The sequence below is a fragment of the Martes martes genome, assembly GCF_963455335.1.
Source record: "Martes martes genome assembly, chromosome: 8".
NCBI classification, from domain to species: Eukaryota; Metazoa; Chordata; class Mammalia; order Carnivora; family Mustelidae; genus Martes; species Martes martes.
The window spans coordinates 111,561,214-111,584,659 of NC_137895.1; the positions used below are offsets into that span (position 1 = coordinate 111,561,214).

Below are 23,446 nucleotides of genomic sequence, written 5' to 3' on the forward strand. Positions count from 1 at the left end.
TGCATTTCCGTCCCGCAGCCGAACTCCAGAGCGGCGGCGCAGAGCGGCAGGCACTCGGTGTCCGTGGAGGTGCAGATGCAGCGCCAGCGGCAGGAGGAGCGCGAAGGGTTCCAGCAGGCGCAGCGCCAGTACAGCTCCCTTCCCCGGTACGAGCCCTCGCCCCGAGCTCACAGCCACCCGGGCTGTAGCAAACCCCTCCCTGCGACACATCGCACTGGCCTCTCCCACTCTCTCGCCATAGCCCTGCGGGAAGCAGCCTCAGGGTGGTGGTGGGGTCGAGGGTAGCGGGGGGGGGGGGGGGGGGGGCGCGGGCATGGCTCAGCCTGCATGGCCATCTCCCCGTGCAGGGGGTGCTGCTGTTCTCACCCCAAACTTCCCGACTGAGAGCAAGATGAGCTGACGCAGGAGGACTGGCCTGAGGGGTCACACCTCGGATCTGGTATTGGCTCTGCTACTTCCGAGGGGGCCGTGGACCAGACAGTCTCTTCCTCTGTAAAATGGAAAGCTAACTCTTCCTTTGCCTGGCTGGGTAGGCCAACTAGTGTATCTGGTACCGTGTGGATCCAAGGCTCTGTGAAAGGGTAGGGGTGAAGGCTCTGTGGTCTGTGCTCAGGGGGCATCTTACTCTTATTCTCCTGCCGTCCTTGCTTTTGCTCAGTGCTGATCCAGAGTGTCCCAGGCATGCCCACCTCATTAGCTGACAAGCTGGCAGCGTCTCTCAGGTGACTGAGCCCTAATACTTTGAAATGATAGACCTTTTTCCATCTAGGTATTTCCTCCACGCACAGTAAAGAATAAAAGCATTTGGGGCACCTGGGTGGCTCAGTAGGTTAAAGCCTCTGCCTTCAGACCAGGTCATGATCTCAGGGTCCTGGGATTGAGCCCCGCATCGGGCTCTCTGCTCAGCAGGGAGCCTGCTTCCCTTCCTCTCTCTCTGCCTGCCTCTCTGCCTACCTGAGATCTCTGTCTGTCAAATAAATAAATAAAATCTTTTTTTAAAAAAAAAGAATAAAAGCATTTAAAAACGCTCATCTTCCCAAACTTCTCACGAGGCGCTCCAGTAATCACAATTCCCACAGGCATTTGTTCTGTTTCAAAAGCAGGTGACAAAAACATTTTGGGTGGAAAAGAAACTATGTTGACCATGTTTGTATCCGGTGGATCGCCTGGAATGCGAGCAGAGCCCTGGGGGCCAGGGCGGCAAGTGCTAATGCGGGTAAACTTGACCCACTGATGTAAAAGTAGTCTTGATTTCCTTCAAATTTTTAAGAATGATGAGTCCCTTCAAATGTTAAATAATCACTATAATAACCATGAGGGACTTGGCTACATTGTTGCAGATCAGACAAGGGAATGAAGATATGAATGAAATTCTGTACCAGGCTGAATACTTTATTGTAGTCATCGTGATTGTAGTATTACTAGTATTGTAGTATTGTTCATTCGGTTGTTCTTTTTTAATCTATAAAGCTGTATCTCCTTAGAAAACTAAATTACTTTTTCTTTTAAATAGGAGACTGGGTTTTTCTTTTAAATAGGAAAATATTTATTTAGCCCCCTCTAGGTAAGAGTCATCGAAGTTTAGGTCTGGACAGGACCTTGGAAATCATGTTGTCCTACAAGGAAGCAGCTCAGTGAAATTAGGTAACCTCCCCCAAGGTCTCACAGCTGATTCTGCCAACATTCAGAACCCAAACCTGCCCATGCCCTAAACCCTAATTTCATAAGGCTCATTGCCCCAAAGGTTTTGGTTCCCAAGTCTGAACTTTTCACGGGAGTAGGTGTAAAGTTTCCCTCTGTGCTCTACTGCCCTTAGCATTTGGAAGAAGGCCACTGTATGAATCAGCTCAGTGTATCAGATGGGAAACACTTGAAGGATTCTACATAAAGGGGGTTCTGTGTCAAAGCCCTCCGCCCCGCCCGTGTGGCTTGCTTTCCATCAGAAAGATGAGCGCAGTTATGTGTGTTGTTGACCTACCTGGTGGTCAGGAGCATGTTGTGGCCCATGGGAACAGCATTGCCTGTGCAGGGGCTGTGATCTGATTTTATTGGCAAATTGTTTGGCTTCATAAATGTTTGTGGTGTTCAAGAGTGTAATAGATGAAGGAGAAATATCAGAAAGCTTATGTAAGGGGCGGAGTGAGTTGGGAAATGCATGGGGCTAAGGAAGGGAAGTGGGAGAGATGGTGGCCGAGGGCCTGGAAGGACACACGGTGGAAGAAGAACCCGTCAGGTCCCGGTCCTGAGCAAGAGGACAAGGACAGATGGGGTGTTCCTGCTGACTTCCTCCTGGTCGTGCTCCCAGGTAGCTCCCAGGTAGCTCCCAGGTCGTGCTCAGGCCCAGGACTGAGCCTCTGCTCTCGTCCCCACCTCCTCCTTCTCTGAGCTGCCTTTGCTTGCTGTCCCTCTCCCTTCTGAAGAACCCAGAAGAAGGATCTGATTCATGGAGAGGGCTCCTTCTGCAGGTACCACTGCCAGTGGTGACAGAAAATCCCTCTGGGTTCACCAAAGCCCCCTTAGGACCTGGCACTGTGTTCTGTATTAGTATGAGAAAAGCAGAAATTCCAAAAAGAATGAGCTGTAGTTTCAGGCAAGAGGGCTGGTAGGCCTTGTACAGCCTGTTGTTCTCTTCCATCAGAGAACAGTTTCTCGATGGGAGTGGGGATTGTAAGGAATATTCCAGAACCTTGCCCCCAGCTTGGTTCCCTGTAGAGCGGCACCACTTGACGAAGGCTGTGTGCAGAGATCAAGAGGAAGGTAGAGAGACCAAAGAGGAGCTCAGGGGGGAGATTGCAACAGCCTCCATGGGCTTGAGTCAAACCCACATTTCTGACACGTGAGATTCTTCAAAGACACTTGACCTCTGCCTTTCGGATGTTGACAATTAGAGTTTTGTCTAAACAAGGTGGTGTGGCATTTGATACCAAAAAGACTTCACACACAGCAGAAATTCTCTTGCAAAGTGGAGCATAAAATAAAACAAATGGTCATTCTTTGTATCAGTAGCATTGGACAAGGTGGTTTGAATTAGAGGGCTGGATACAAGGGGAGTGGTTTGTAAATTCTAACTGTAATTAACAAACCTCTAGACAGAATTCGAGTTACATTTTGAAATGTCAGTAAGAAACTCAGGTAACAACACTCGTTTGGAAGGAGAGACCTGAGTGAACACACACTTAATTCTCAACCAGACTAGGATTTCTTTTTAAATCTTTGAATTCCTAAATTAGTTATCTTTTTTCCTTTTTCCTTTCTTTTTTTTTAATCCTTTAACATTTCTAGATTAGTTTCTTAGTGTTCAAAAGGCAACTCTAAAACTGAGTAGAAGTATGTTCCCTTATAGTCCAGACAGAAGGACTTACCTAAGATCCTTTATTAAATATATATGTATTTTTTCTTTTCCTCCTCCCTCCATTTCCTCTTCATCTTTCCTTCTCCTGTGGCTTCACATCTCTTGGTGGCTGACCTCCAGGCTGCACACACCTCACTTTCCTCTGTCTTCCACACCCAGACATGGTGCCCCACCAGACCCATTTATTGTGTCTCTAAGCTGCTTGTCAATGTGTCAGCCTTGATGTTTATACCTTTCTTCATCCTTCTATGTCCTCCTCACCTCAGTGTCCCCTCAGTGACTAAATGGCTTTCCTGAAGCATTGGGTCTTTGGTGTAAGCTCTCTACAGGATGGTGGCCATCTTGGAAGTTGTTGTAATCATTGAGTGATAGTTATTGCCAAACCCGGGCATTTGCTTTGAGCAGATTCAGAAAACTCGAGTGGGCTCATTCCAGGACCAAACCAAACCTTTGTGTTGGTTATGAAGGAATTCAGTGAAAGGAGATTGATATTTTGTTCCTGCTGTTGTTAATTTGTGGCTTTTGACTAAGAAATCATGGGATAGTCAAAAACTCCTTTCCAGTCTCTGAGGAGAGAGGTTTCACTTAGTGAAACCACCTCAGTTACTTGGTGCCTCTCCTGCTTCTTAGTCTCGGCCCAGTCCTCCTGACAAAGGACGGATGCTTATTTTTGCTTATTTTTTTTCCCCATTGGTCATAAAGATGCCCCCCCAAACCCAGAGGCTCATCTTTGAGGGCAAAGTGACTTGGCCTTCAAACTATACTTCCAATGCCCATTAGTTAACCATTCACTGTGTGCCATGCTTTTCTAGGCATTTGACATGTCCTCTTTCCTTGATTTCTCCCCATATCCTATGACATTAGGTATCTAGCCTATTTCACAGATGAGACAGTTTGGGCCCAAACAGTATAACCCTCCCAGGATCACACACCTGGTGAGTGGCAGACAGGATTGGAATCTCTGTCTACTTGATCCTGAGCCTAGTGTAGAAAACTCTCATTGTCTGCTCTATCCTAGAGTTTCTTTATGAGCTGCTCATTTCTCCTCCTCTCCTTAATCGAGGGCTTATTGGTACCAGTGGTTTCCTTACCAAGAGTGCGTGCATGGGCGCGTGCCTGCGCGGGCGCATGTGCGTGTGTGTGTGTGCATGCTTGGGCGCATGGGCGTGTGTGCGTGCGTGTGTACCCATGTGTATGTACTTTCCCCACGTGTCTTACTTCATATCTCAGGCAGATCTGCTTTCTTCCCTCTGGCCTGCCTAATTTGAAGAATATTTTAGCTACCAGAAATTCTTTCTCTCACATCATCATAATTTCTATCCCTAACAGACCTTTGGTGACTTCTCAGTGTGTTTAAATAAGAAAGACTCTGTCTTTCTGAAATGATTCAGAATTCAACTTCTGGTGCATGAGTGCCATAGAGCGAAGCCGCGGGCTTTATAGAGTCTGGGGTTGGGGGATGGAGATGGTTAGTGGATCTCAGTAGGCTAAGAATGGAAAAGAGCTGACATTTCTGCAGCCTATTTCTGGTTATCTTTAAATTGATAACTAACCCATGAAGGAATTCCACTTTTGTTGCTGGAACATCAGTAACAAGTTCGTTGTTTTAATTAAAGTTTCATGATTAATGTCAAATCCCTGGTTTCAAGCTGGCACTTTCCATCATTCATGTCCCTGGGCAGATTAATTTATGACTTTTTAAGTGAAGATAATCAGTGCTTTAGGCAAATAAACTATTCCATCAAATCTAAGGATACTTGCCTGGGCTGATGGTACAAATGGTCCGATTCCCATTAAAAGAGAGCCAGATAGAGATACTGGGGACCGCTCAATTAATCTTAGTCATATCCAGAGATGATGCTGGACATTAGTTCATTTTCCTTGTTGAAAATATCCCCAGCTGCATTTTAGGCCATGTGGAAAATGGGCAGATTTCATCCCGAACCATATTGGTAGCACTTCTGAATGTTCAAAAATGCAAATTTCTCCATGCCCGTGGGAGCCCTGCAGCTGCCTAGACCTTATTTTCCCTTCACACGAGTCTTCCTGAACATTCCGTCATGTCGTGTGTGTTGATGTGAAAGGCTGAGCACTACATACTGTCGCCAGATGATTTTCTTATTGATAAATGGAGCAATATATTTTGTTTTATTACTCAATTCTCTCTTCCTCTCTTCCATTTTTAAGGCGAAAAATTAGGACATGTCTTCCTTTCTGGCACCAAATTGTTTTACTTTATCATAGCCAATCTTATTGTAAATTCATAAAAGCATCTAGAGACTTGATAGTAAATTAAAGATGTTTCAGAACAATAATGTTTCCTGAAAATGATGTGCAACTTTATTACAGAAGTGATAAGACTTTGAAATTTCTATATGACTCTGATTTATTTCCCTATCCTGGGATGACAGAAAATGAGTGAAGGAGACAATTCCAGCCCTCACTGAGGGTATGGTGTGTGGGAAAATAGTGCTTACTCTCCAGCCTTCCAGGTTTTACCAGCTTGATGAGCATGTTTTCTGAAGAGTGTCAGTTGCTGACATATACATCTCGAAAGCTGGGGCTTTAAGGGACCGCCTGTTGCGTTTTTCATCATATAGGAGTCTAGACTTAAATCTTTCATAACTGAACTCATACGGTAATCCATTACGGGCACTTCAGATTAGCTCGAGACTCGGGCATTATGGTGGCAGCTGTGTAAAATATTTGTTTTGCTTGTTTAGGATTGAATTGTAATGTTCTGAAATGAGCAATTATGGCTGGGCCCAAAGCTACCAGATCTCTAATACTCCTGTACAGCGTCTTGCCGGTGTGTCTAAATGGCAGGACATACGGTTACCCCAAGCAGAACAGACAATGCCTACCCAGACGCAGTTAGAGGACCCTTTTGCTGGCTCTCTCCTGTCTGGCCACTGTTTGTTGACAGTCGTGTTCTAATCCTCCGGGGACCCCTGCCCCCGTCACTCTGGCTGATGCATGATTGTAGCTCAGCGCCTTTGGTCGAGAGATTCAAATGCATTTTCCACTTTCCCTGCCTCTCCACCCCGCTTCGTCCCCCCACCCCGCCCTCTCCCTCCTTGCTTCCTTTCTCTCTCTCCCCTTCTCCCAACCCTCCTGTACTAACCTTTGGGATTTGCTTTCTAGGCAAAGCAGGAAAAACGCCAGCTCCGTGTCCCAGGATTCCTGGGAGCAGAACTACTCCCCCGGGGAAGGCTTCCAGAGTGCCAAGGAGAGCCCCAGGTACTCCAGCTACCAAGGCTCCAGGAACGGCTACCTGGGCGGGCACGGCTTCAACGCCAGGGTGATGCTGGAGACGCAGGAGCTCCTTCGCCAGGAGCAGAGGCGGAAAGAGCAGCAGATGAAGAAGCAGCCTCCTCCTCCAGAGGGGCTCAACAACTATGACTCATACAAGAAAGTCCAGGACCCCAGTTACACCCCTCCCAAGGGGCCCTTCCGGCAGGATGTGCCCCCCTCCCCTTCTCAGGTCGCTAGGCTGAACAGACTCCAGACTCCAGAGAAAGGGAAGCCCTTCTATTCCTGAGCAGGAGAAGAGCGGAGGCTCCGTGTCAGGCAATAAAGGACATTTTCTTATGAAGACTTGTATTTTGGGAGTTTTTTTAAAACCTCGATGGTACTATGGAATATTTCTGTTGTTGGTATCAGTGCCTTTAAGCAGTGTGGGCAAAGAAATGGAAGGCCTTAATGTCTTTGCCACCATGTCTCCAGTGTCTGTTTCATGGAAGGATTTCCCGCCACCCGACAATCATCGGTTCAAGGCATCCGTGTGCTCTGCCTCTCTCTCGAGTTCCAGGACTGTGCCCCGCCCCCCACCCCCACCCCCCATGGTGAGCTGTCCATGGCTCTGCATTTCGGCCCCCGACAACTTATGGTGACAAAATTACCTTGAAGTGAGGGTGATATGGATCCTTCTTTTTCCCCTTTCAGTTTTTTTGATGCAAGGCGACGTCCCAGTGTCTGGCGGATCCGCGTGGGTGACAGACACCAGAAATTGGGGCCTTATGGTACTTCACAGCACAGTCATTTATAGTACTTTGTAATCAGCATGGTTTTCCCTGTTCTCTCTCAGCTCCTTGCCACAGGAACGTTCCTTCATCCCATGAAAGAAGCTAAGCCATATCCAATACTGTCTGGTTATCATGGGGGGTCCTTTTGCAACTGCCTTAGAACTCGACATTACCAATAAAGCGATCATTCTCGTCCGTGTTCATAAATACACTTGTTCAGTCATGTTCCTGACACGTGTGTTGAGTCAGCGCAGCTCTGTGTGGGGGACGTGGGAGAGGGACTGACTCCTGCTCGGGGAACGATAGAGCCAGCCCACCCGCCCTGTGTGTATCGTGATGTGGGAGGTGGGAGCTAAGAAAAGAATTCTCGCAGGATGAGCTTCTGGCCCACAACATCCCAGTAATTATTTTAATTAGTTTTCATTTGACAGGTTGGCAGGAAGGGCATAGAGTGGGACAAAGATAAATCAGACAGTCATTTTGGGATTCTCAAAACTCATCTGCTCTCTATGGTGTTGAAAGTCAGTTGGAAATGACATTTGTCTAGTGCGTTGTATTTCTGCCTGGTGATGCCATCCGGGCTCCTAAATAATTCTGCCCTGAGACAAAGAAGACAAATAAGGGAAAAGCTGTTCTATCACACGGCAAACCTTCTGGTGTCCCCAAACAGTGGTAACAAAAGCCTGGGCTCTCGTGTCAATATTGTAAGGTGTGTGGGGGTCATGAGGACCTTGGTTGCTCCCGTTTTCAGCTGTCGGTCTGAACGTCGTGTACTGTAAACCATGGCTGGGTTGCTAAAGTGCCTGCAAATCCCGAGGTGAAAAGGCTTAAGGTGAATGCTCGGCATACCATGTATTAACAAAAAAGAAAAGAAAACAAAACAAAAAAAAGACATGTACTGATATGCCTATTTTTTTTTTTTTACTGGCACATTGTATTTTTGTGTCCACTTGTTTTTAGAAGATATGTGAAATGTCCACACGTACCTATTGTCTTTTTTGCATCTCTGTGTAATGGTTCTTTGTGTTCCTAATGTGTGGCGATACTCAGTGGTGTTACCAATGTCAGCACGGTGACCTTGGATGACAGTGGCTCTTTCTCACAGCCTTCCCGGAGCTGTGAGAAACAGCTTTCCCTGTACATATGAGACTTCTAATAAAAGGCATATTTCTTCCTGTTCTTTGTGGTGTCTGTAGTGTTCCTGTGGAAACTCCTAGCTGGGTGGTTTTTTTTTTTTTTTAAGTATATTAGCAGATGTGATTTTTTTTTTCATATTTAGAAAAAGTTGGAAGTTTCCTTCTATCTGTCTGTGTGCAGATGCGGAGGTGGGTGATTGACCACTTACTCAAACACCTGAGGAGAGGAGGGGGCAGGAAAGAAAGAGGGACTGCCTTAGTGAGTTTACTGAAAGACCCAGGCTGCCGAAAGTAGCCTGGGGAGTTCAGAATTGAAGGAGCCAATACTCTAGAGCTACATAAGAGAAAAATTATGCAGAAAGCCACATCGTATTCCCGTTACTGTCCTTTCCTCCCTCTGGATCGCTTCAGCGAGCCAAGTGTTTTGAGGGAATCCCACCTTGCGTACTGTGAGCCCGGAGACAGGTCCAGATTCTTTTCCACTTCCAATACCAACCAGTTCTTCTTTCCCAAATTACAAAATAAGGCCTCGCTCTTTCTTTTAGATTCATTAACATGAATATGGTGCTCTGAAGGCGTAAAGGGCACCATGTCCCTAGGTATGTCTCGTGCATAAATACCCATGTGGCCCCCGCCCAGAGGGCAAGCTTTTTATACAGACCTGTTGAAAATGCCCTCCGTGTGGAGTGTCAGCTCCACAACCAGCATCAGCTGGTTGTCATGGTAGCCTTCAGCCTGTCACTAAGTCCAATTCTGTCACCTCAGGATTAGTAACGAGAAGTGTATAGCAAGCCAAGAAAATAGCATGTCCTGGGTTCTTGTATGCATGCAAGGTGTGGGAAAGTAGCAAAGAGAAGGTGGGCAGATTGGTTAATTTTCTCACTGACCAGGAGGCCCATTGCAGATGCCAAAACTCGCAGGTTATTTGTCTCAATTGACAGTGAGAAGTGGAGCGGGAGAGGTAATAGTGAATGTCATGGGGACTCAATTCACAAAGGGATTTGTAGATGAATACTGACTATTTGGGCCACACTGAGAGGAGAAGTAGGACTCGCAATGAGTCAGCACGGAAGTGGGAATACGTTCTACCAGCAGACTTGCCTAAATGACGGCCCTCTGGCTCCAGAGTACTTTCCAGGGACTCACTGGGGTCATAGGAAGAGCGTATCTGTAGCAGGGAGCCAGGCCGGTCAGCATGTGCACTGGACTCTGCAGCCTCCGGGGGGTTGGGGGGAGTCCCAACCCGTGCCAGGGGACAGGCGGCCCGACCACGGCCCGTACTCAGGTGAGGTTGGAAGTGGAGTGAGTCAGCCGTCCCTCAGAAACGATGGTCTCACAGTTACATCAACACCACTCTTGGTCCATCAAGACTATAGAAATTCTTGCAAATATAAATTATCAAATAAAATTCTGTAAGGTGTCTGTATCACATGTGCATTGAATGCCACCACCATCTCTTCTCCCTGTGGCTGGTTAGACCAAAGACAGCTCAGAAGTCAAACCACCCCACGGTTGACAGGGCTGTCTGCTCAATAGGAAGGAAAAGGAGACCTTGGCTTCTCGCTTCTCCTGCCAAAGAAGTCAAATATATCAAATCGGAGACCGTAAACCAAATGAATTCCCTGTTTCTTTGAGCGGAAGCTATGGATTTAACTGCAAACCGTGTTGAGGAAGGGCAGCAAATAAGCCAACGGGGCCGACCACTTTGCCAGCAGCATGAGTCTGAAAACAAGGCCAGAGGCAAGAGACCAGGCTCTTCTGTCCACATCACTGCTCACGATTTGCCCAAAGATGATCACTGTCTTCCAGGCAGCTCGCCTTTCTCCAGTAATTTTTCTTAGAAAGTACACACGTTTCCACGTAGATGGTGGAACGGGCCTAGGTAGCATGTGTAGCATGTGCACAATGCACACATGTTTCTATATTTGTCTCCATTAGTCTGGTTAGTTTAACGCGCTTCTAATTTCATCCTGTGAGTCCTTGACACGCACGCAGCTCTTGTCCTGGTTGAAGTCCACTCAAGACGAAGCAGAGGGTACTTTGTTTCTGGTTTTGTTCGCTAGTCACGGAAGAATAAGTCACTAAGGTCCAACTAACTACCTCTGAGTTTATCCCGTCCTGGAGGGCTTCTTTGGGTAACACAGTGTGCCAGGAATTTCAATGGCTCTCTAACTCAGTTCTTTCTTCTTTTTCTTTTTCTTTTCCTTTCTTTCTTTTCTTTCTTTCTTTTTTTTTCTTTTTACAAAGATTACTCCACTGATGACCTGTCAGGTAAGGAGATAATCTTCCTTTCTTACTTCGGAGACAGGATATCATCTTAATAAGGCAGCTAATAAGAACGTTCACGGGTCAGAAGTGCGAGAGACGGAGGTGCTTTAACCGGAAATCCCCGTCAGCTCTGAGTAATGACAAGATCACAGAGCTGGTTAAGTTAAATTGACTTTTTAAAAAAATGTGTGCAGAATGAGGGTTATAATTTTGAGCATAAGCTTTTCTTTCTTTCTTCCTTCCTTCCTTCCTCTTTCTTTCACAAGAAACTGGTGTTTTACGTTAGATCTCAAAGAGGGAAAGAGTGTCCTTGCACTCCACACAGAACGGACATATTTCCCATTAGATGGGTTCTTTCCTCCAAAATTCACCGTCTTCCCACAGCACACCTCTCCCCTGCTCTTCCTCTCCTTCCAGCTTCCACATCCCACGCAGCCAAGTGCAAAATATATGGGTGTCCTTTGTCCATACATTTTGTTTCTTTAGGTTAAACCCCACAGTACAGAATTTCATTTTTAAAGGATCCCGTTACGAGTCCTATAAGATCAAGCATCCTTGGGGAAAGACAGGTTGGTTGGTTCATTTTTCCTTTCTGAATTCAGAGGTAAGTGATCCGTTTTTGTTTTCTGATTTTGAATTTTTTAAAGCACGCCCTAGGAGCACCAGCCTGTCACTGCCCAGGTAGGTCTGTTCGGTGCTGGACGCCGGAGAAGAGGACAAGAAACAAGGGCGAAGCTCTCCCTCCAGTGAGTCTGAACAATGACTCATCTTTCATCCTCTGTGCTTATTTGCTCACAGGATCAATTAAATGTGTGAAAAACACGTTTTTCTGAATTGCTCAACTAACTGCTGAGTCACCTCACACTGTCGTTGGCTCAGAAAAGCCATTTGGAGTTTGTTCCCAGACAGTGTGGATGTCTCACGAAGAGACGACGCTCTTCCCCGGGGTGTCATCAGCCTCCGCGGATCATCGGTGAGAAGGGGGTCCTGGTGGCAGGAGCCTTTCTCCTGTCTCCGAAGGCAAGTTTGCCACTTGCTACAAGGCTCCTCCTCGAGCTGAAGTTTGGCTTCCACGAGGGATTTTATGATGCAAATATTTTAAGTACAACTTTGAAGATTTTGCCATTAAAAACAGTCTCCATGGCTCAGGGCCCAGCCGACTGCAAACTACAAGGGGGAAAAGTGCCATATATTTCTGGCAAGTGACAGGAAGGAAAACAACACAAATTTCTAAACCAATCGTGACCTTGGCTAATGATCTGGTTTCAGGGTTCAGCTCCTATCTGACTTGCTTTCATGCAGTGGCATAAAACTTATCATGGTTGTTTATATTGGGACCAAATGGGTGAAAACATTAACCTAAGGACCCGGAGACAGGTCAGATTAGGGCTTGCCAATGAACGAGGGGTATTTCGGAATAATGCGAACCTTTGAACTTGCCTTGCCGAAGCCTCAGAGTGAATTTGTCCTCCACGTGCCCCAACCTTCAACTCCATTTCCAAACTCTCCTTGGCCTGACTCCGATCTGAGCCCAAGGAGCCTCTGCTCTCTGATCTGGGCAACCCAAGCATTTCTACAAAATCTGGACCTGGAATCAGAGTACATAAGCTGCCGCTGGCTCCCACTCTGCTTGATCTATTCGTGTAGTAGTTCACAATAAGCACAACATTCTCATCCTTTCTCTTTGAGTCTCCAAACCCCAGGAAGCAGGTGAGAGAAGTGATAGTCCAATTTTACACATGAGGAAATTGAGCCTCCCCGGGTTTGTGTCTTGCCAGTGGTGGGCAGCTCCATCAGAACACAAAACCCATTGTCCTGGTTGCAGCCCACCGTTGCAGTATAAAGTTTTTATCAAAAGAGAAGCTTTTTGTTTTTAACAATGTAAAGTTCCTTATTTGATGATAACTCACTGATTGGGAGAAGAAACACATAATAATGTCTAAGGAATTACGAAGTTAGCAATGCCTTAAAAATAGATTTCGTTAATTACAATGCCATTTACATACACTTGAAAATTACAACTGCGTATATTACCTATTGTAAATAAATACGCTATATGATCTAAATGCAATGGCTTGTTCACACTTTAAGCCCAATGTTTACAGATTTCAAATACCTATTGAAATAGACAATGCAGTTTCCCCGTGGATTTGCAGACCCCACCGGGTCCCTTGTTGGTAACCACCGTTCCATGCTTTGGATCCTTTGCTTCGCTATTTAAATCTCTTTGACCAGAAGGTATTCATTTCTAAGCCAGGTTTTCATGTTCAGAAAAGAGTCACATGAGATTGAAGACAGTGAAAATTAAAAAAACAAAAAAATATATAAAATGAGCTGGATCTGAAACATGAGGAAAACAGGAGGCAGTAGAACACAGAGTGGTCACAACAAAAAGCCAATCCTAGTGGCCGAGTTTCTGGAGCAGATGCAGAAGGGACCCCAAATCCTGAAACAAAATAGAAAAGATGGCTGGGAGATCATGAAACAATCACAATTTGCATTAAATCATCAGCTGTTTTCAGCACAGATGGGAAGAGCCTGTTACGAAACGTCATAAGACATTTGCAGCGGGTTTCAAGCTGGACATGCATTAAAAACATTCTTAGCTTTTCGCACTGGGAACAAAAATGTAAATCATTTTCCGCGATGATTTTTTCTTTACATATCATTATTCTTTGTATCTTACTTTATTTTTGGTAAGGAGACGACATAGTAACGGCCAAGGGGAAATGATTCATTTATAGAGTTGGAGAGAGAAAATTTATCTTCAAAGAGGTAGAATATTAATTATGCATAGAAAGAAACTTTTAGCTCCAAAAGGGTCCCAGTGAAACAAGCGGCTTATTTCACTCAAGATCCTAATCAAACACAGTTCGGTATCTCGGAGAGAAACACTGGAAGTTCCTGCGATGTCTCAGGGCAGCAGGCAGAGTCTGGGCAGCTCCCCAGGACCATCCCTGCCCGGGACGTTCCCTGGGGTTCCGCCAGGAGGATCATGTCCACCCTCGGTTCCTTGCTCCTCTAAATGAACTGCGGGGTTGTAGCTGATGCTCTAGGCCCCTCTCCTCTGATCCCCTGTCCCTAGAGAAGAGACATAGACAGCCACAGACTTAGTGTCTGGAAGAACTGGCTGGCCCAAGGAAACGAGTTTCCAATAACTAATCCAGCTGAACGAGGCACTTCCCTTGGCTCCGGCTCTCCTTCCCTTAAGCCAGGAAATGTTCTCTGCATTCAGTAGGGGATGGCTCATCAGGGACTTCTAATCTCTGATTGGTTACTTCACATGCTATGCTAGTGTATTCTGCTGTATCTTCAGTCCTTTTAGGTGTTCCCTCTGGATTAATTGGAAATCATGGATATCCTGTTTGTGTGATTTGTTCAAGGTAATTGTAAGGCCATGAGGAGGCCAATATTGATTTTTAAGGAAGATGCCACTCTATGTGGCCTGAAATGTACAATGTAGAATGTGGAGTCAGTTTAGGAAAGATAATTATCTCATATTCACTCACTCATTCATTCATTCCTTTATAGTTCCCATTATATGCCAAGAGCTGTGTTAGATGCTGAGCATACAGCAGAGTGTTACAGTCATATTCCAGCGGGGAAGAGCTCCGTAACAGTCAGGGGGTGGTACTCAGCAGGAAGAAAATAAAGAGAGGTTATGAGATAGAAAATGAAAAGGAGTAGACAGAGATCTCAGAGCGGGAATCTGAGGAGGTGAGGGAGCCGTGTGGTTCTTTGTTTTGTTTTTTGTTTTTTTTAAAGATTTTATTTATCTATTATTTGAGAGCGAGAAAGAGAGCATGAGAGGAGAGAAGTCAACGGGAAAGCAGACTCCCTGTCAAGCAGGGAGCTCGATGTGGGACTCCATCCCGGGACTCCAGGATCATGACCCGAGCTGAAGGCAGTCGCTTAACCAACTGAGCCACCCAGGCGCCCCCCGTGTGGCTCTTTGAAGGAAGAGCACGCTGAGGAGGAACCACAAGTGCAAACCCCCGAGGCAGCCGAGTGCCCAGGACACTCACCGTGCAGTGTGGGGGCCAGGCGGGCTCAGTGTTCTTTCAGGGGAGGGTGGCTGAGGAAGACAGGAGCGGGAGAGTTTTTATGATCATGATCAGAGCCGGACAAGGAGAAAAGCGAGGACAAGAGTCAGGTAGAGACACACGACAATGTTGGTCAATGAATCGATTCTGCTCAAGGAATGGTTGGAGTCGGGGAATTAGAGTCAGGAGTGAGAGCGCACTTTGAGTAGAGATTAGAGAGGGAGCGCTGATGGGTGGGACCATGAGGCAGAAGCCAAGCTCAGTGGAAGTAAGGCAGTCAAGGAACAGAAAGACCGGTAGGTTAGGAGGATCGTCTTTGTGGGTGTTGACATCAACAACAACAACGACAACAAGTATGGTTGCGAGACACCCATTCAGGTGCTAAAATCTTCACAGAACGAAGATTGATAGAAGACCGCCACCAAGAGTGAAGTAAAACATACTGTACCAGATTAACAGCTTCAAAGAAATGGGGGTTGGGGGTGGGGTGGACGGTTAGGGAGAAAGGAGGACTTACGACCTGGAAGTGTCACTAAGGAGTGACAGAGACACCTATCCCACTTCGAAGCCCCACGTGTGTGCCGTGTGAGCAAAAACCAGCCACCCCTGGAAAGGCTGGGGATGTTGATTAAGGCAAGAAGCTGGCGGGGGATGGGAAAAGCCCTTTAGAGACATCAGACAGCATAACGGGGGTCCCCTCGAGGCCTTGGGCTGCTTCTGATGTCTGAGGTCAAAGGGTTGCAGAGCAAGATCAAGTTCTGTGGTCCCTGAGGAGAGGCAGAAATTCAGTTCTAGTCATTGCCTACTTCTCAGGTGCTGAGAGGCAGGAGTCTTGCAAGGACCATAGGGGCCCCTTGAGTCGGGGTAGAGTGCTGTAACTCCCCAAATCCTCCAACCTGCTTCATGCCACGTGTGCCTGTGTCTTGATGACAGACACATTCACATATTCATTGCCTTGTTCAGGAGCTGATGGATACCAGACAATGTGTGTCACTGCACATTCACCGGTGAACTAAAGAGACATTGATGTTCTCATAAAAACTGCATTCAAAGGCAGAAGCCAACATTAATTAAATAAACACATTAATAAATGTAGTATGTTAAACTGTGACAAGGTCTCTCAAAACAAAGTTGCTGTGAGCGAGGAGCAGGAGAAGGGGATATAATCAGGCTGAGGATGGTGAAAGGTTGGGAGGAGGGTTGTGTAAGGTGGGTCCTGAAGGATTCTGGAAACCCAACAAGAATCTGACAATATATCAAGTATCTGAAAACCTCATCCCCTTTGACAGTGAGGGTTCATTTTCTGGAATGTAGCTAATGAAACAACCCAAAAGGTGAACAGAGATTTATACCCAAACCTGTTAAAAAAAACTAAAATAAAAACAAAAACATTGTTTATAAAAGGAAAACTGGAACCTAAACACGCAAACATAGGGAAATAGCTAAGTAAATTATGGTATAAAATGCAGCACTCTTGTTACTGGAGCTGATAAATATATTTCCTTGACACAGAAATAAAATGGCATTTCATGTTCAATTAAATGTTCAATTAATGTTCAATTAAAAAATTATGGCAACAATGTCCACAATCACCAAAATGTGGAAAGAGCCCAGATGTCCTCGACAGATGAATGGATAAAGAAGATGTGAGATATATATATATATAGTGGAATATTATGCAGCCATCAAAATGAATGAACTCTTGCCATTTGCAATGACATGGAGAGAACTAGAGGGTATGAGGCTAAGTGAAATAAGTCAGTCAGAGAAAGACAAATACCATCTGACTTCATTCATATGTGGAATTTAAGAAACAAAACAGATGAACATAGGGGAAGGGAAGGACAAATAAAACAAGATAAAAACAGAGGGAGGCAAACCATAAGAGATGCTGAACTCAGAGACCATCTGATATAATGAGCCCTGGATGTTATACACGACTGATGAATCACTGAATTCTAGCCCTGGAACTAATAACCCACTAATGTTAACTACATTGAATTTGAATAAAAAATGTTTAAAAAAAGTGAACAGCAGATTGTCCCCCAGCATGTGTGCATGTATGCACGTGTGTGTGCGTGCATGTGCATGTGAAGGAAGGGAACAAATACCCCTGATATTAACAAGAGTTTTCACTGAGTGTTTGCACTAGGATTTGTATTGACTTCTTTCTCTGTGTCTCCATTAAAATAAAGACAATCACTTTATTTAACAATTTTTCTTGAGTTAAAAACAATTTAAACTTTGTAGTTACCTTTTGCCTTTTCACTCCCTCCTTGGCATTGGAGCCAGGCACATGGGATGGCAGTATTCAGTCACTGAACACCCGGGGTGTTTACTGAACACCCAGGGTACCCGGGCCTGCTGGCTGCTGTGGGAGAACGTCTAAGGTCAGGACAGGGAAGCTCATCTGGCTCGTGGTGATCCAGGGTGACTCAGGCAAGAGCTGGGACATGGGCTTGTGCCGTCATAAAAGGGTGGCGCTGGGGAGGGGGGGAGGAGGGAGGAGCCCTCCTGTGAGGAAAACTACCACGTGCAACTTGTAGAAGTGGGCTTAACAACCCGTGTGAGTGTGAGCAGCTGTGTGGAGACAGGTGTGGGTGCCTGGGCTGGACGAGGCAGGGGGAGCCAGCTGCAGAGGCGTTTAGACACCAGGGGTCCATGGCGGGGATGAGCATTCGCTCACTCATTAATTTACCACATTCTTGTCAAGTGTGTCAGGCACTGTGAGCTTGGGATGCATGAGTGAACAGATCAGATAAAAATCCCTGCCCTCATCTGGCCGACATTTGAGTGTGTATTGGGGGGAGTGGGGTGGGCACTGGGGAGGTGAGACCAAGTAAACAACCAACTCAAGAAGTAAATGTTACAGCGTAGGGAGAGTGCTGCGTAGTCGGGAAGAAGCGAGCAGGCACATTTGTGGAGGGCGGGGTCCGGTTGCTGTACTGAATGGGGGTCACAGCAAGCCTCATGAGGCCTTACTCGTGCAAAGGCTGGAAAACAGGGGTTCTGAGCCAAGGCAGAGACAGACGAGGGCCGGGCCGAAGTTGTTGGTAGTGACGAGTCCTAGAGTGAGAGGTTAAGGCATGAGAATGAGAACTGGAAGACCACTGCGTAAGGGACAGATGTCACCGTGAATACCGACGTCACCACAAAGGATGGCAGGAGCCACACCAGTGAAAGTGACAGTGAGGCCGGACGCGATGGGACCCATGTAGGGTGATTGGGGTGGGGTGGAGTCTAATGGCATGAGATTCAAGGATGAGGGGAGTTTTGAGGAGAGAAGGTAGGTTCAGAGCCATAATGGGGGTAAAGGAAGAGGCCGACTCACACTCCAGGCCCAGGACGTAGAGGTACAGGATACTAACTGCTCCCTTTTATGTAGGGGAAATCAGGCCTCAGTCAGCTGGGGTTCAGAGAGGTGGTTGGGAGCACAGACTTTGCATTCAATGAATTCCTGAAGCACCGGGGATGGGTCTGAAATAAAATTGGCAGGAATTGAGAACAAAAATAGCAGCTGTGGAGAGCTTTCTAAGGTTTAGAATGTGAGGGAAGAGGGGTGCCCTGGGAATCTGGGGCTTCTTGCAATGACTGTCATAAACAGCCAAAATGGGCTTCCTGGTGGCAAGGCCATGTCTAGGGGAGTCAGTGAAGAGATCTGGGGAAGCTATGACACACGCTGAGCCTAGGCCTCCCCTTGACTCTCATCGAAGGAAAGAAAGCCTGGTCTTCACACAGGACACCAGGCTCATTTTGACTCATGGGGAATGTCCAGGGCTTCCGATTATGGCCTGTGGATTGATTTGGGGATGTCTGGGGAAACCATCCTGAATAACAAGCAAGGGACAGATAGGCTAAGGGCAACATTTCAGGAAAATTAACTGCACAACACATGTAGGTAGATGGTTAGAAAGATTAGGTGAAAGATGGAAAGCCGCATACTATCAGTAATGGCAGAAACACAAAGAAATGCAACCGAATTTCTTGGAGAGTAACTTGGTTTATCTCGAGATTTAATGAGTGACCCATTCAAGATATTTGGTGGTGGTGATGACCTTTATGGAGTAGTGTGTGCCTTTGAGGAGCCCTTCTGTGAGGAACTTTGAGGAACAGTCACCAAGATGAGCTTGGTTGATTGATAAATGAATTGGGGGGAAATGCCAGTGAGGGGTGACATGGAGGGAGCCAGAGGAACCTGGGAGAGCCATCTGACCATGATGCAGTTCCAAGTGCTGTGAGGAAGAGAAGGGAAGAAGAAACGCCATGTACTATGGTGAAGTTCTAGGAAAGTTTCATAAAAGCCTATGGGAAGTCCTTGTGTCAAAGTCACCTGTCAGAGGAGAGCCATTAGCTCAAAATAGCTACTTTTATTATAAATTTTACAGTGTAACAATATCTCAACAACATAATAAATGTACTTTGTGTATAGAAAGTTGATTTTTTCTCAATAAAACACCCCGTGCAGATCAGGAAAGTTCTAAGAAGTAAAGCTCTTTTTTCTGATACTCTGAAATATATTGGTTATTATTAAGAGCGAGAACTGAAGTTGGAGATGGTGTCTATGTCAAATGATAAAAAGCGCCACATTTCCAGCAGTCTTGGCATGAGAGTCCTACCTTCTCATGGTATGTTACAAGATGCCTCAGAGAAAGAAGTTGTGCTCTTACACCATTTCCAGCTGACAGAACGTCGAGTGGCCCAGCCTAAAGACTGGAAGCAGCAAATAGTCTACCCTGTGTCAGAAATGGCTGCTCCTGCCCATCCCCAGGTGATTGCCAACTTAAAGCCCTTCAATGTTTGGCTCGGCTCCTGTCGGGGAAGAACCATGTCTTCTCAACTGGTAACCATTCCATGTTCTGTGGGAAAGCGTAACTGATCAACATGACTTAGCGGCTCTCCAAACCCACCTGCTCACGCGGATTTGTTGGTATCAACCAGTGACCTGGGCTGTGGGAGGAACAGGGAAACTACGGTCATTCAGCTTGTGCGGAGAGGTTTGGGAGAGGTTCCTTTCCCCCTTTTTTGAAAAAAAGCTAAGTGCCAAAAAGAGGAGCGCCGGCGGGTTTCTAACCACCCTCAGACTGGTTCAGAAACAAAAGTCTTAACATCCTGTTCGCCCCTTTTCTTAATCATGAATTCAGTAGCCAGAACAAGCGGAAGTTCTCTTGCGATGATGAACTCTTGGCTTGATCTTTTCTGAGTGGCCTTTATCGAAAGATTTTAAAGTTTAATCAGAAAAAAAGAACTGTTTAAAGGCTCCGCTTTTGCAAATACCAGATATAAGAGCTCTCACTTAGCTGCTGAGTGATTTCCAGGACACAGACACACTCCAGTGGAGGAGGACCTTGGAGGTTCCTGTGGGATACGGACGTTCTCCACCGGGCCACGATCACCCCCAGGATCTCTCTCCTCCTATTTATGGCCCAAATCACCACCTTTCCGGACTGTGTCCCCACGATGACTCTTTTTCACGAGAGCTCAAATGGAGAGTGAACCAGAGATACAGAGAACTCATGTAACACAATGGGCATTTGGGACAGAACTTTCCCAACCTATCCCTAGAAGAGTAAGGGAGATGGGACAAAGAACAGGTACGTGGCACTTTGAGTCCTGAGATAACGAGAAGCCGAGGAGTCTTGAGCCACATGATTACTATTTAATAATGTTGGCCATTGGGAGACCGTCAAAGATTCATGTTCTGGTCAGAAGTGCCAACTTTCCTCTTGAGTCTCAGAGAGACTGGCAAAAATGCTGGCTTTGGCAGATGGCCTCTTGGCATGGGTGGGAGGATTGATCACACTTGAATGGTAGGAAATGTGACTCCCTCTCTGATTAAAAGTTTCTTACAAAGGAGAAAAAAGGCCTAAGGTGGTTGGCACGCTTAATAGCTTACATTAAAGAAATCTCCACATTAAGGAGTATCTGTTGCCAAGTCAACATTCTGATTGTTGCCACAGTGTAACTTTAATGGGTCCTTTTTGTTCTTTTTTCTTTTCAGAAGCTGTCCTTTTTTTTTTTTTTTTGAGAGAGAGAGAGAGAGAGAGAGAGAGAGAGCAAGCACAGTGTGGGGGCAGAGGGAGAGAATCCTAAGCTCCATACCTAGTGCGGAGCCCAATGCAGCGCTTGATCTCACTACCCTGAGATCGTAACCTGAACTGAAATCAAGAGTCAGATGCTTAACCAACTAAACCACCCAAGAGCCCTCAGATTCTTCTTTAGTCTGACTTAATCATCATGCATCTTCTCTTTGCCCATTTTTTTTTAAACAAGCTTTTCTTTACTAAGATATGTGCTTTTTCCTGTGAAAATGGGACTATTAGCTGAGAAAATAAACAAACAAACAAAAAACCAGGATTTTTAGGGATCCACATGTTAAGTCCCATTTTGGTGAATCTGAAGGTGAAATTCCCAAAGACATGTAGCAACATCTTTTGAAGCGATTCATCCATTGGCCGCAGGACCCAGGTCCAACTAAATGCCAATACCTTGGGCCATTGTTTTAAAAATAGCTGGAGCCCTTTGATACCCCATTAGCACATCCTTTGTTCTTGATCTCAGGCTGGCTCTAAGACATGATTTTGATGCCTTGATCTCCATATTCTTTTCACCCAGGTAACCTCAGGATTTGTTTAATCCTAATATGTGTTATAGCCTTATTTCTGGCTTTGGCTTTTCTTCTATCTTGAGCAGGTCCTTCTTTGGTGCTCAGCTATCTTTTGGTTTGACCAAATGGGTCAGACTCTTTCCAAATGTACCTCAGGCTTGGATGACACTATGCTGTCCCCAGATGGTACTCAGGGGCACTACATCCATCACTTCTGATAGGTTGACTTTGGGAAATTAATTGACTGTGAAATTAACCTGGCTGCTCCTGGCTTTTTTCTCATAGTAGGCACTCAATAAATGTTTGTCGAGTGAATGCTTTGTATGAAACTTTACTTAAAGGAATTAAAAAAATGTTTTCCCTGTAGTGTCTTTCCAATTTTCCTTTTTGCAGCTAAAATGGTCATGCGGAATTTCTGTAAACAATAGTAGAGAGGGAGGAGAAGTTATAAGAAAAGAGATATTTGTGTGACTCTAAAGAGAAACTAAAAAAGGCAAATGCTCCTCAGCTTGAGTGACTATATTTGGGAGCTATCACTAATGAAATTCACTGCATTTTCATAGAATTGGGTGGATGGAATTTTGACCTCTTCCTAATTTTTGATTATGAGATCTCTTTGTTCATTGGTGATATATTGGTTCTCCTCTGACATCTGTCCAGGGCCCTCTTCTCATCTCTCACTCTGTCCCCTCGCTGCATAGTCTCTTCCTGTGCCATCTCATGTCAAGGGACCCGCAGCTCTCTCAGGGTCTACACTTGGCCTGTTTTGCTCCTCACAGCCACGCAGGGACATACTGCCTCTCCTGCTGGGGTCTTTGTGGTTTCCTGAGGTCTGCTTTCCTGACCCTCTCAATGCCCCACTGGGGCTCACTCTTCTCCTCTGATTGCCCCGTTGTGGGTGGAATTGTTCTTAACCTTGCTTGTGACACAGTTTACTGCAATGTCAAGGAGCACGGGCTTGAGTCAGCTGACCTGGGTTTGAATCCCAGCTTTACCACTTACTCACTAGATGATCTTTGATTTTAACCCCTCCAAGCCTCAATATCTTCATCTGTGAAATGGGGACAATGAGAGTACTTACTTCACAGTGTTGTTTAAAGGATTCACTGATAATACGACTCCTTTGTTCCATGCTTAGAACATAGTAAGCGCTCCCTAAATGTTCGTTTTTATTCTTCACAGATTATTCCTTTGTGAAAGTACCTCCTTAGGTTTTTCCTAGGGTGATCCCCTTCTGTTCATGGAGCTCAGAAGGGATTTTTACGGGGATGCCCAGAAAGCGATGTCCTGAACAAGAATCTCTCTGCTCTCTATCCCCCAGCCACTGGACCCTCTTTCTTGTTCCCTCCTCTCCTCCAGCACATAAACTGACTGGCAGAAGCTTTGGGTCTCCAGTTCTTCATGCACTCAGAGCGCCTGGCTAGGACCCGGTTCCCAATCATCTTTCCCGGATTAAGGATTTGACTTTTACTCCATGAGCAGAAACACCACTCTCATTTCCAAAAGAGCCTGCTTGTCTTGCCAGGCCTGCTGATGACTGATAGCGTTGCTGCTTCCTGAGGATTAGGTGAATGAGTCTAGGATATTTACTCTGACTCCTTTTTGGTTTTGTTCTGCTTCTGAGGGAATTTCCCCACATGCTTATATGATGGTTGCATAAATAACTACAAAATTCTAATTTGTTTTTCCAAGCTGATTATTCTCTTTAAGTTTCTTAAATTATTAAGATGATCTGGTTTCTTGGGAAGTAGCTGTGTTTCAGAGTAATTTAATTCTATACTATGGGGAACAATTGGGTACTGTCTGGGGGGAGACACTAAAAAAATCTATTAAGTCTACTCATTCTTTAATTTTCCTGATTCTGCAGCCCAGTGAGGATGTGGTCTCAGGTAGGAGAATATTTGTCCATCACCCAGCTTGCACAGATGTTGCAAGAATTCTCAAACGGCCCCTTCTCGCTTTTGTTTTTGTTCTGTTTCTTCTGCAATAAGAAGGGCTCCCTTCATGAAAACAGGCCA

General features: G+C 45.8%; 1 protein-coding gene across 19 annotated transcripts in view; it reads left to right on the forward strand.

Moving 5' to 3' along the window:
• PARD3 (par-3 family cell polarity regulator) overlaps window positions 1-8,556 on the forward strand; it is a 655,030-nt gene extending 646,474 nt beyond the window's left edge. For all 19 annotated transcript variants that reach the window (XM_080812103.1, XM_080812093.1, XM_080812097.1 and 16 more), the window contains 2 exons: window positions 19-146; window positions 6,497-8,556. In XM_080812103.1, the coding sequence (XP_080668229.1) occupies window positions 19-146; window positions 6,497-6,893 (525 nt within the window). In that variant the 3' untranslated portion in view covers window positions 6,894-8,556. The remainder of the gene's footprint in view (window positions 1-18; window positions 147-6,496) is intronic.
• The last annotated feature ends 14,890 nt before the right edge of the window (window positions 8,557-23,446 follow it).